Source organism: Pleurodeles waltl, chromosome 4_1, assembly GCF_031143425.1.
Source record: "Pleurodeles waltl isolate 20211129_DDA chromosome 4_1, aPleWal1.hap1.20221129, whole genome shotgun sequence".
Classification (NCBI taxonomy): domain Eukaryota; kingdom Metazoa; phylum Chordata; class Amphibia; order Caudata; family Salamandridae; genus Pleurodeles; species Pleurodeles waltl.
Window position 1 is genome coordinate 785,522,182 of NC_090442.1, and position 12,369 is coordinate 785,534,550.

The 12,369-nt window shown below is 39.3% G+C and overlaps 1 protein-coding gene across 1 annotated transcript in view; it reads left to right on the plus strand.

The window, feature by feature from the left end:
* The window catches only part of LOC138288177 (uncharacterized), a 190,128-nt gene extending 183,596 nt beyond the window's left edge, over window positions 1–6,532 (plus strand). The window contains exon 4 of the mRNA XM_069229501.1: window positions 4,200–6,532. Coding sequence (XP_069085602.1) covers window positions 4,200–5,011 — 812 coding nt within the window. The 3' untranslated portion in view covers window positions 5,012–6,532. The remainder of the gene's footprint in view (window positions 1–4,199) is intronic.
* The last annotated feature ends 5,837 nt before the right edge of the window (window positions 6,533–12,369 follow it).

The following is a 12,369-nucleotide window of genomic DNA, read 5'->3' on the forward strand; positions in this document are numbered from 1 at the left end:
TATGGAAGAGTCTGCTGGACTCCTCTGGTTGTGGTTGTATGTGAGGCTCGTAGGTTAATCAAGATCCCTAGGCACCCAGAGCCAATAAAGGAGTTGCACCTTGCAATGGGTTTTCATTGTATACTGGGTATACAGCAATTCATTTGGTGAAATATAAAGTGTGAAAATAGGTATCAAGGAAATCTTTATATTTCCAAAATTGGCAGAAGTTAAGGTGTTGAGAAGCAGTGATTATTTGCACATCTCTGAATTCCGGGGTCCCCATAGCAGCATGTGACTTACAGGACATTTCTCAAATAGATGTATTTTCAACACACTGTCTTACATTTGGAAGGACAAAATGTAGAGAAAGACAAGGGGCAATAACACTTGTTCTTCTATTCTGTGTTCCCCCAAGACTCCCGCTAAAAATGGTACCTCACTTATGTGGGTAGGCCCCAAATAATCAATTGTCCTCATGCTTGCCATTGGGATAAGATATTTTAGTGTGCGGGGGAGAGCTGAAAGACTGTTACCCCCTTCAGTTGGGGTAGGGGCATAACCATGCTCATACTGGTTGGTAGCCACCACCCCACTGTTTTTTAATTCTCTGCATCTAGTAGGCTTTCTGCTCCTCCCTCCCCCCAATAAATGGGTCCATCTGCCCACCGGTGGGAAGAACAACTTTGTCCCCATTTTTATTTGGGTTGGAGGTATGACTATACCCCCACCCTCTTTTGTGTGAAAAAAAAAATAATCTTCCCTGGTGTCTGGTGGGCTTTCTTCCCCCCTTGGGGGCAGAAATGGCAAACAGTAATGAGCCCCCCATGAGCGACCCTTGCCCAAGGGGATGCCTCCGCAAACAAAACACACATGCAAACAAACCCCCCCCCCCCCAAAAAAAAAAGTAATCTTGTGACCTAGAAGAGAATTTAGTATTCAGTTTATAGGATCCAGTTTCCTTCCAAAAGTAACAAGAGTCTTCATTTCCATTAAAATGATACCCATAATGGAAGCTGGGAATCCTTAAGACGCTTCTGTTTTTTTAAAGTTCTTAGATTGCACCGAGGTAGCCCCTTGTGTTCTGCAGGTTGTGCAATCCCTGTAGCTCCACGTGGCAAAGTGGAACAAGGTACTCAACAGCCAGCCTACGTCTACAACCTCTAGTTGCATCCCTTCAAGGGCCTCCCCCACCGAAACATTGGCAGAATGTTGCCTTTTACTTGAAATGTCTGCAAATAACGGTCACAATAGGCAACTTTGATTTCAGATGCAGTGACCTCTCCATCAGTGCTTAATGGGTAAGACCTATTAGGACGCTAAATGTAAATAGGATGCTAAATGTACATTTATTCAAGGAGGAGACAGACTTTCTGTCCTTTTAAAGGCCTTCCATCCAGTGGTCCTGTCTATGGTGGGGTAAACCTCACTGACAATAACCTAGTTCCTGTATATTCTCAAAGGGTGGGTGGCACTCCTTCCCCCACCACTCTCCTGGCTTTCAATGGATCTGCAGGATATTCTATGCCGTGTCTGTCACATGACATGTCTAAAGTAAATCAAAGCAGACTGCTGCACGAGGCCTCTAAACTCACTAGGTTCATGGGACGTCAGATGGGCAGTCCTTGTTCGAGTGTTGAAGTCAAGCAAATTTGGATGCATTTGCATTGCAGAACAACTTAAAATAACCAACCTTGTCTCATGAATGTGCAAAAGCCAGTAGGTCCTAGGGTGAAAGTCTCATGCTGGAATGCCCATTTGTCTCCATTCCCCTGTTCCTCCAAGTTCCTGTAAGGATAAATACCCTATATGCTCAGGCATGCTTGTGGCTATAGTCTGGCCCTTTATTTGTAGTTAGAGGGCATCTTGCACATTCTTCAGGGTATAACCTTACACTCTGCGTGTGCAAAGATCAACTAACCATGGATTAAGGGATGGCCCTTTGCTCTTTCTTATTACTCCTTCCAGGAAATGTCTCTTTATCAAAGGTCTGCCCCGTTCCAGTCAGACATATTGCTTACTTTCATATTCTCCAGGCGCATAACTATCTGAAATAAGGACCAGCTACCTGAATATGTTCCACAAGTACTAAGCTTTCACTGTTACTTGACAAGACATTTTGACCAGTAACTCTTGAGAATTTGTATTTGCTTCAGTGAGTGATTGCCTTCTTATCTCCCTGCATTGATTCTGTAACCATGCTGTGAAATCCATCTATAGGTTTGGAAGGAGAGGGAGCCAGAAAGAAGTTACCTTTATGGTGACTCATTTACTGCAAAACAGTAGGCTTTCGATTTCTCATTTAGTTTAGGATACTGATCAGGATGTGTACCTGGAGGAGGTGTGGCGTAGCTGCTGACGCACAGTTTTGCATGTGCAAGACGTTGCTTATTGTTTTTGAGAAGCAGGATGTCTGCAGGCTTTCAGGAGGGGGAAATAAGGGAACCTTCATCCTTTTAATCAAATTGCAATCCTTTAAGCTGTTTCTTTGAGTTAATACATGTTGTATATGCATTTTATTGTGACTTCACCTTCACTTTCACTGCACAGCTTTTCACATAATGGAACACACTTAAGTGAGGCATTGTTTGGCTTACACTGCCTAATACAGTTTGCTTTTCTTTCATAGTGTTGTGGGTAGTCAATGCATACATCGTTAAGGGGATGCCTTTTGACATCCTTTTTTCTGAGTTCAGAAACTCTTTTTTCAAAAAGGGGTTTTGTCAGTTCCCAACAGCATCACTTTGCAAATTTATATGTAGTAGACCCAGATTCTGATTGTTACTGGGCACACCCTGTGTAATGTAATTTATTTTCTCTATTAAGATATAGCTTTTTGCTTAATATTTTGTTGGAATTATGGAGGCAATCTACTTAGAGGTTCCATTTGTTTATTTATTTCTATGGGGGTACTTCGAGGCTCACCGATGACTAACCAGGCTTTGTTGTCATTGTACAGTGTAGAGCAAAGAAAATAACAATTATCTACTGTTCAGCAGCTTTTTTTGTTTCGGGAATGGGGTGACAGGAAGATGGGGACAACAAGGAGAAAGTGAGAGAAGATGCTTAGAGCCTGCCATATATTTTTTCATATCTCCTTACTGTCACTGCCAAGATGGCCTTGACCTGCATGTAAGGTACATATCACTTTAGCAGAAATTAATTGTCCGAAGCAGTTTTTTTGGCACCTAATGGTGTGTAGGACAACAACGCCATGCTCTCCCAACCTAAACAACCTTCACACCTGATAGGGCCCAAGGGTGCAGGCACTGTGATGCAAGAGAAGAAGCAAATGCTTTAGGGTATAGGAGAACGGAAAATCTGGACTAGCCAGCAGGGTCTTGTATTCATTCATCTGAAGGTTGCCGGAGGTGGCAGTGGTATTAGCTGCAGCTCCTATTTTGATTGCTGTGCCAACTCTCATCCCGCCTCCTGGTCTTCTCCATCAATACTATATGTATGTACAACAGAAATACAAGTATCACTGATGGAGAAGACAGCTGCAAAACTCTCCTTCAGCCTTTACTGTTGCCTGGTCTTTGCTACCCTCAAGAGTCAAATTTTAAGTTTTTTTTTTTAATGAGAACCTGACAATTTTAACAGTAGAAATACTTTAGAACTGGAATTCATAACACAGTTTAACAAAATACTAATTAGTATTAATTTTCCCTTGTTTTTGATAATCATAATATCCCGTTTTAGAGATTAACATAAACTCCTCCACATTCTTGCATGTAAAAAAATAATAATCAGAAAGTAACTTAATGATGTAACAACTTTCAAAGTGTGTGCCAGAATAATGAAATGTTCAGATACTGTAAGAGAAAAGGAAGGAAGGTAGGCAAGCTAAACAACATGAACACCATAGAAACTATAAATACGTTTTTTTTTGTGTGTAGGTGGTTGATCACTAGAGTTGTTTGTACTAAACATTCATCATGCTTGGTGATTCAAACTCTACAAGAGGCATGTTTTTTCTTACACGTATCCACCATTGTTTGTCATTTTTGTCACAGAACTGAATATTTGAACCATTATTTCACAGTTGATAACAGCTTGTCGGGTCACAGGAAGTAATATATGGAAATAGTCAGCCTCTGGCAGTCAATTCTGAGCACCACAACCTTTCAGTAACAATAAACTTGACTTTAAATTAAAGTTGTTTTGTAAGACACCTGAATTGCCTGAACTGTGTTTTTTTTTTTTTTTTTTTTAAACAGAACCTGAACCTAGAAAAAGGTTGAAGAAGGATATCGAAGCTTGGGATGAAGGGATAATACCAAAGCACACCTCAGGAAAATTCAAAAGAAAAGCAGAGCAGGAAAATAACTCTAAGGGAAAGATCAGGCATGAGAAAAAACGAAGACGCATTGAATATCCAGATCAGTCACCCAGCCTCCAAACAGATGTTCACAAATCAAACAAGCCAGGGAGAAAGAAAGGAGTGAAAAAAACGCATGTTTGTATTGAATGTGGAAGGAACTTTAGCCGACTTTCAAATCTTGTGAACCACCAGAGGACACACACTGGGGAGAAACCCTATGAATGTAGTGAATGTGGCAAGCGTTTCAGTGACGTGGCAAACATGATCACCCATGGACGGGTGCACACGGGGGAGAAACCATTTGCATGTGGTAGATGTGGGAAGAGCTTTAGTCGCTTGTCCAACATGAAAACCCACCAGCGAATGCACACTGGGGAAAAGCCCTATCCATGCAATCAGTGTGACAAGAGGTTCAGCCATTCCTCGCATCTGGTGACGCATCAGCAACTGCACACCGGGGAGAGGCCACATACTTGTGATGAATGCGGGAAGAGTTTCAGCCGCTTGGCAAACATGCTGACACACCAGAAATTGCACAAGGGAGAGAAACCATATCTTTGCAATGTTTGTTTCAAGAGGTTCAACCGATCATCTCACCTTACCAAACACCTACAGATGCACATGAAGGAGGACATGCTGATGCGGGAAGATGCCTTGCGCATGGAGCAACAGGTGCATATCAGAGAACACATAATCATTTTGCAGTAATGGTGGGAATAACAGCTATTTTAGTACCACGACCATATGGTTGTGCAAGGAAAAAGCTGGAGACATTAGGTTACTGGTGAAGAAATAGCCACTCAGCTGTGGCTCCGACTCTAAGAAGTCTTGAAAATCAGATGCAGAAGATTAACAAGTGATTGCTGAATTGAACAGAAATCAGCAAAGTGTTCAAGAAGAGCCCACTGTGATTCACAAGTATCTGCAGTTCATGTTTAGATCGGTATTTCTGTGATTCGACACAGGCCTCCCTGAAGTAATTTATCTTTAGTAATTTGCACTTGTGCTCTTGGAATACATTTGAAACAAGCAGATCTCTGCCATCCTTCCTTGCCTGAAAAAGGAGGCATTTACATCAAGGCAGATGTCCTGAAGGCGTTAATGCTGGGAGAAGCTCCTTTGACTCTGTATCTGTTGGAGTGGGGGCAGGCTGGTTCAGAGTTAGTCATTTATCATCCCTCTGTTCAAGTCATATCATGCACACAAGATAATTTACCAAGTTTGGGGACATTAAACTCATGGCCGTAGTGATAACTTCTTAAAGATGTGTTAAGGAAGATAGAAAAGGTTTCAGTGGTTGAAGAACAAATGTCTAACCAGATTTTATTAATTTAAGTCACACTTCCCACTTCATTGTACTCTGTGGTATCCTCAAAACTATTCTTGTGTGTCATATTACCTAATGCCTCTAGAGGGGATAGAGTGAAAGGAAATTAAGGTCACATAGGCTTTTCTTTGTCAAGTCACTACATACTGATTGGCTCCTGACTTTTTTACAGCCCACTTACCTCTTCACTACGTAAAATTATTTTATTTTAAAGGCAGATGTTAATCTTCAAAAGAATATTGAGCTATTTACATTCCCTTCAAAAATCAATTAACATTTCTTTGTTACTGTGTTTCCTGGTGCTAATACAGTCTTCAACAGTTAATATATTTTTGGTCTTGGATTGCTTTTTAATCAAAGGGAGGCAAAGCTATGAAGGGGAACCAAGATTTCTTCTACTATGGATTACATTGGTGACCAGGGCAAAATACCAAAATGGCCTTGTGGTGCAGTGCATTTAGTGACCTTACCAAGCAGTGTCTAACCCCCCTAAAAGGTTTTCAACAAATGAAATGTTCTACAATGGTGACAAAATATAGCTAAAAGCCATCTCTTATTTTGTTAAAAATTACAAGATTGTTACATAGCTTAATACCCTCAACACCTCTGTACTGTTACTCTTGTGGTTACTGTACTCTGAGTATTTCTTAATTTTCCAGAAATTCGTCACATAAAATGTGTATCTATCTACGATTAACAAGACATCCCTGTTGCATGGATTTTGATGGTTGGACTAATGGTGCAGGAGTGGTAATAGATAACAGTTTTATCCATTAAACTTGAAGAAGCCATGAGGGGTTCCTAGGCCTGCTTCTTGCACAGGTGACTCTGGGAATGAAACTGATACCTTCATATAGAGACCAGAATATTACCAAGCTATTTCATAATAAAACAGTCTTCTCAAATTCTGTGTTCTGTGTCATTGTTGCAGATCTCCATTTAATCAATTGTGAAAACTAAACTTTCCCACACGCGGTTCAAGTGGTGGTTATGCTTGTCCAAAAGTGGGATTTAAACTGATTGTATGACAGAACAGCTTTGTTAACTCTATACTCGTCCACAGCACTTCTTGCTGTGCTTTAAACAGATAAATGAAAAATGAAAGAACAGTCCATTGTTGCCAGGCCTTTCATTTTTATTGACTGTGATTTTGATTCAGTTGTTTTTCCGAATATTTATTTTGTTCCAGGTTAGTTGCAGTATTTCTTGGTTCTTTTAGTGTGACTGTATCTCTATGGTGCTTTCTTATGTTTTCATGATGTACATATAACTCTATTTCTTGTCACTGCTGTTAATTCTTGGACTTGATTATTCAAGTAAAATTTTAAAGTTAACCATGCATGCATAAAACATTTAACAACTTTTAAGTTAGTGGCCATGTTTTATCCATCCAGCATTGGAGCCTGTCTTTGTTGTGGTATTATACCTTTCCCCAGGCTCTTCATAATGCTTCAAGTACGACTTGATACATTTTTTACCCTGCACATCTCCTTCTTCGAAACACAATCTGATCCTATTCTGATAGTAGATTTTCCTTTTAGTTTAAAGATTTTGTTAGAGAACAGTAATAAATATAATACCAGGTTGCAGTATGAAGCACATTGAATTGTAAACAGTCCTGAGAATTATGCAAATCAAAAATGTAAAAGAACAAATGAAGGCAATCCAAATAAAAAAAAAAAGGAATTTCAATTTAAAGAGAAAGAGATGAAACGAGAAGGATATAGGGAAAAAAGATGAAGAATGGATATTATGAGTCAAATAGTAATGCTAAGAAATAATCTAAGTGAAAAAAATATCAAATGCAAAAAAAACAGAACATGTTGAACATTGAATACAATAAGGAATAGAATTAATTGGAATGAACAGTAGCAACAGGCATACCAATGTGAGATAGGTAAGTGCATCTATAACCAATTACACATAACTGATAACTGTAATCAGCTGAGGCTGTGTCTGTCTAGCCTGCAGTGATGACATACTAAGTTCCACCAGGATTGGAGTGTAATATTGGTAGAGTTTCCAGTTGGAGGTAATTGCCAGTTGAAATCAAAAGATCTAGAAATTTCCCAAGTATTCCGTTAGAAGATCAAATAATATGCAAGCCGTACCAAAAACAAAGCTTCATGTTAAAAGGGCATGTGAACTACCTGAGTGATATCATTAATTTGTTTCCAAATTAGCGTGCAAGAAGTTGAGAAAGTAGGACAAGAAAAAACATGTAGAAGTATGTTCCTGGTGAGTATCACAACGCCAGCAAGTGTCATGGTGGACACGTTTAGCCTTACAAAGACGAACAGGAGTGTAAAAAAGTCATGAAAAAAAAACAGTTTGAGTTAGACTATCATATAGAGAAAGGTCATACAGAATGTAAGTCAGGCTCCCACAATGTTTCAATTATTGTTTTAGCCATGTCTGGGTCCGGTGTTCTAAGTCATTTGTAAATGGTAACTGCCTTAGAAGGCACAGATGATGAGAGCGGGTCAGGAGGTGAGCTAGTGTGTGAGGAAACTGGAGAGATTAATCATGTGAAAAGCAGTTCAAACTGGGGCTGTGAGCTCATTATACTGGGCTAGCAGGGAATATAGGAGATCTTATAAGGTAAATAACTCAGTAAATTATATAAGGGAACCAGACCATATCTGTTGTAAGGTGAGGAATAAGCCCTTGTCCATCCATGCTTTCCATTTCAGTGTTTTGCTATTTTGTTCTTAAGCCAATTATTATGCCAAATAGGACTGTTTAAGAACTTATTAGAGGAAGTAAGTGGAGAGACAAGAAGGGGTTTCAGTAAGGCAGTGGCTTGTGTTTCAGTGGCTGGTAGCCAAAACTTAGGTGGAATGGACATAAAGGAATATGTTTGTGGATGAAGGGCAGCAAAAGAGCAGCCTCCAAACAGAACCATAATTTATTGGGAGAATAAAGACGGGAGAATTAGCATTGCATTTGCCTATGCCAAAGGCCCTGTGACAGGTGGTACAAGTCATGGAAATAACACCATCTGAAACCTTAGGAAGTTTTAATTTTAGCAAACAGATTCTAGGTGCTTTCCCATTCCAGAGGAAGTTAGAGAGAATTTTGTCAACCGAGCCAAAGAGTCTTTTAGATATCTTACTAGGTAACAACATGAGATAGAAATTAATAATGGGGAGGAGCATCATTTTAATGGAATACAAACAACCCCACCATGAAACAGATACTGGGAACCATTTCTGAGAGAAGTGGTGTAGTTTAGCTAAAAGAGCCTCTAATACCGTGTCCTTAACAGTTTTACAATGCCGTATACCTAAACATTTAATTTTAGTAGAATTCCATTATAGCCCTCCCTCAATAAAGGGTTGCTTGATACATTATTTATGAAGTGGCATTACCTCAGATTTGTTGATATTTAATTTGTAGCCCAAGGCTTCAGAAAAAAATATTAAGTTCATGAAAAGGCAAGACGAGCGTAAGCAGTAAATTTACCATGGAAATCTTTAATTTAGAACCTAGAAAAAAATCTCTGAATTCCTTAATTGATGACGGAAAGGCTCAAAAATTAAAATGAACAGCTGGGGATACAGAGGACAGCCCTCTCTAGTTCCTCTGTTAAAATAAAAATAAGGGGACTGTATACAATTGAATTTAACAGGTGACTGTGATCAGGTGTATGGCAAAGAAATAAGATGTCTAAAATGTGGGCCAGTGACATGCCACTGCAAAGCTTTCTAAAGGAATTGTAAATTCACCCCATCGAAAGCTTTCTCTGCATCCACAGATAATGCTGCCAAAGAGTCCTGTATTTTGTGAGCTTTATTAATATTAGATAAAAATACACATTCATTGTCTGCAATATTCCTAAAAGGGATAAAACCAGATTGCTCAGTATCAATTAAACCAGGCATAATGGGAAGTTATCATAGAGCGAATGCTTGGCAAATGTCTCACAATCAGTATTAATTAATGATGAGCCTAGAATTATTGCATAGGGCCAAACCCAATCTTTTTTAGGAATGAGACAGTGTAGCTTCAGCAGAAGAGGAGTTCAGATTGGTAAAGTGTCGAAGTAATTTGAAAAGCTTGGGAAAGAGGAGTTTTGAAAAGTGAAGGTAATATTCAACAGTACAGCAATCTGGGCCGGGTGCATTGCCCTTAGATAGAAGATGAACTGCCAAATCAAATTAATCAATTTGTGCAGGTGTTTATAAGGTATAGAAGACCAGAGAAGATGAAGGTTTGGGTTTAAGTTTGGGGAAAAAGTGTTAAGAGTTCCCTTTGATGCTGTGGATTCAGGGGCGTGTAACTCTTTATAGTATGAAGGGAAGCGCACTACAATATCAATGTAATGGAAGAGCTAATAACCTGAATTACTAATATTGGATTTCATAGAAGACTTTTTTTTCATACATTTTAGGTAACGAGGGGACCAGCTCTGATGTTTCCACCATAGGATCTGGCATTAAGTTTAAGGAGTGTCCTGCATGCTTGCTCAGTGGTAATTTTGTTAAATTTATTCTTGGCTGCCATCAAAGCGTCCAGATCCGAATAGTTATTTTTAAAAGCATAGTAGTTATGCTCCAGTTGCTTTATGTGTGCCAAGAAGCATTTTCTTTTTGGTGGAGACAAATCCCATGATAAAACCTTTCAAAGCCGCCTTAAAGGCATTCCAGACAAAATTAAACTGTGTTTGGCCATGATGATTAATAGAGAAGTATTTCTTGACAAATGCTGTGAGCAAAGATGGGCCCGAAAGCAAAACGTTATTGAATCTCCAGCAGGATTTATTGTGAGTACCAGCAAGGATCTCCAGATCCTTCCACTCCAGGTCTGAGATGAATATCGAACCAATCTCCAAATCAACTAAATGTTTTCATGAACTTTTACTCAGAAATATGTAATCAATAGAACAACGCAAATGATATGTAGGTGAATACAAAAAGTATTCCTGCAGGTTGTGGTTGCAGAGTTTCGAAGAGTCGGCCAGTGAATGTTGAGGGATTGTATTTTTAGGATGTGTGGGGAACAAACCTTGATGTAGACTTCCTGTCCATGAATGGACCTACAATTTAATTACAATCTCTTCCCACCAAAGATTGACAGTGGTGAGATCAGAGATGGTGCAAGAGATTCTGCCAAAAAGTTGGGTCAGGATGAGTTGGACCATAAATATTCAGTTTGGTGAGAGTGATATTGTCTATGTTGAGTATAACAAGTAACCACTGTCCCTTTGAATCCTGATGTTGAAGAACACTGAAATGATGAGAGACTTATGACGGAGAATAGTCACACCATTTTTATTGGAGACAAAAATTTAGAAGAAGATTTCACTGATCCATTGCTTTTTAGTTTAGTAATTTTTGACTCCATTAGATGTGCCTCCTGTAATAAAGCTATGTGGCATTTCAAGCAGGCTTACTGAGACAATGCTCGCTGTCATTTTATTGGGCTTTTCAAACCTCTAACATTCCACGTTACTGTTATAAGTTGCATAGCAAGTAGCAAAAACATTAACTACAAATGACTCTTAGTAAATGCATGCAAAAACCTATTGGAAAGGAAAGGGAGAATAGCAAGAAAAAAAGGAGGAAAATATCCTCCATAAATACAGGGACTGAGGTCCACGAATTATGAAAAAACAGAAAAGGAGAACACCCTGATGTCCAAGGGGACAACTGAGCACCTGGAAAAAGGGGAATGCATCACAATTCCAGTGAGAGTACCAGACAGAACAAGACAATAACTAAAAAGAAGCAAAGCCAGAAGGAAAACATGAGAAAAAAGGGCTGTATAATGAGAGAACCAAATAGAGACAAAAACAAATCTCTTGGGTTTACAGATTAATAAAACACTTGATACTGAAAACAAGGAGGGGTGTGGAGGATGATGTGGAAGATTACATGAAAGAAGGAACAAGATGAGCAATCCATATAGGGTCCAAATGTATGTGGAAAAGAGAAGGTGGGAGAAAATGTGTTAATAACTAATACAACAGTGTTCAATAATCTAAGCTCCTAAAAGATAAGAAAAGCATTAGGTAGTAATAAAGCCCCATGTAATAGGTCAAGTAGTAACAGGCGGTCCTAGGGCTAAAGCCTCGGCTCTATGCTGGTCAGTGAAGATCTGCATTAGCTTCCATGTTTTCTATGCCTGTTCCATTCCATTCAGTGGAACAGGGAATATTTTAAAATGGCAAAGTAACTACCTTCCAATCTCTAATATCCCATTCCGTCTGAAAATCGTAGCAATAGTGTCAGTTTGCCAGTTTCCCAGCAATTGAGAGTATTTACGCCAAACTGAAGACATCCGGTTTGGTTTCCAGGCAGAGACAGGAAATTTGACAATTATTTAGTGCTCCTGTAGACAATTAACCTTTCAGACTTTTTTTACATCTAGGATCGTGATTTTCCTTTATATCGACTGGTGGCAGAGGTCCCATAAAAAAGTTTCAAATGTTTCACTTCTTTTTGATAAATCAGACGAGATGTGTAACAAAGGTCATCTCTGGAACATCAAAGTTGACCTGTGGTGTTCTGCAGTAGTCCTGTTTATCCCTTGTTCTCTTTAACCTCTAAAGCCCTGCCCTTACAACATTGTTACAGTTGTTTCCTATATGTTTTTCATATCTGTGCCGGTGATACGCAACTTGTGTTGCAAGTCACAGGACCCTTTAAAGGACTTGGTTAAATTCCAAACTCTCTGGAACAAAAATTTGGCCTAGGTGCACACCCTCTGTCTGAGATTAGATGATGCAAAACTGTTT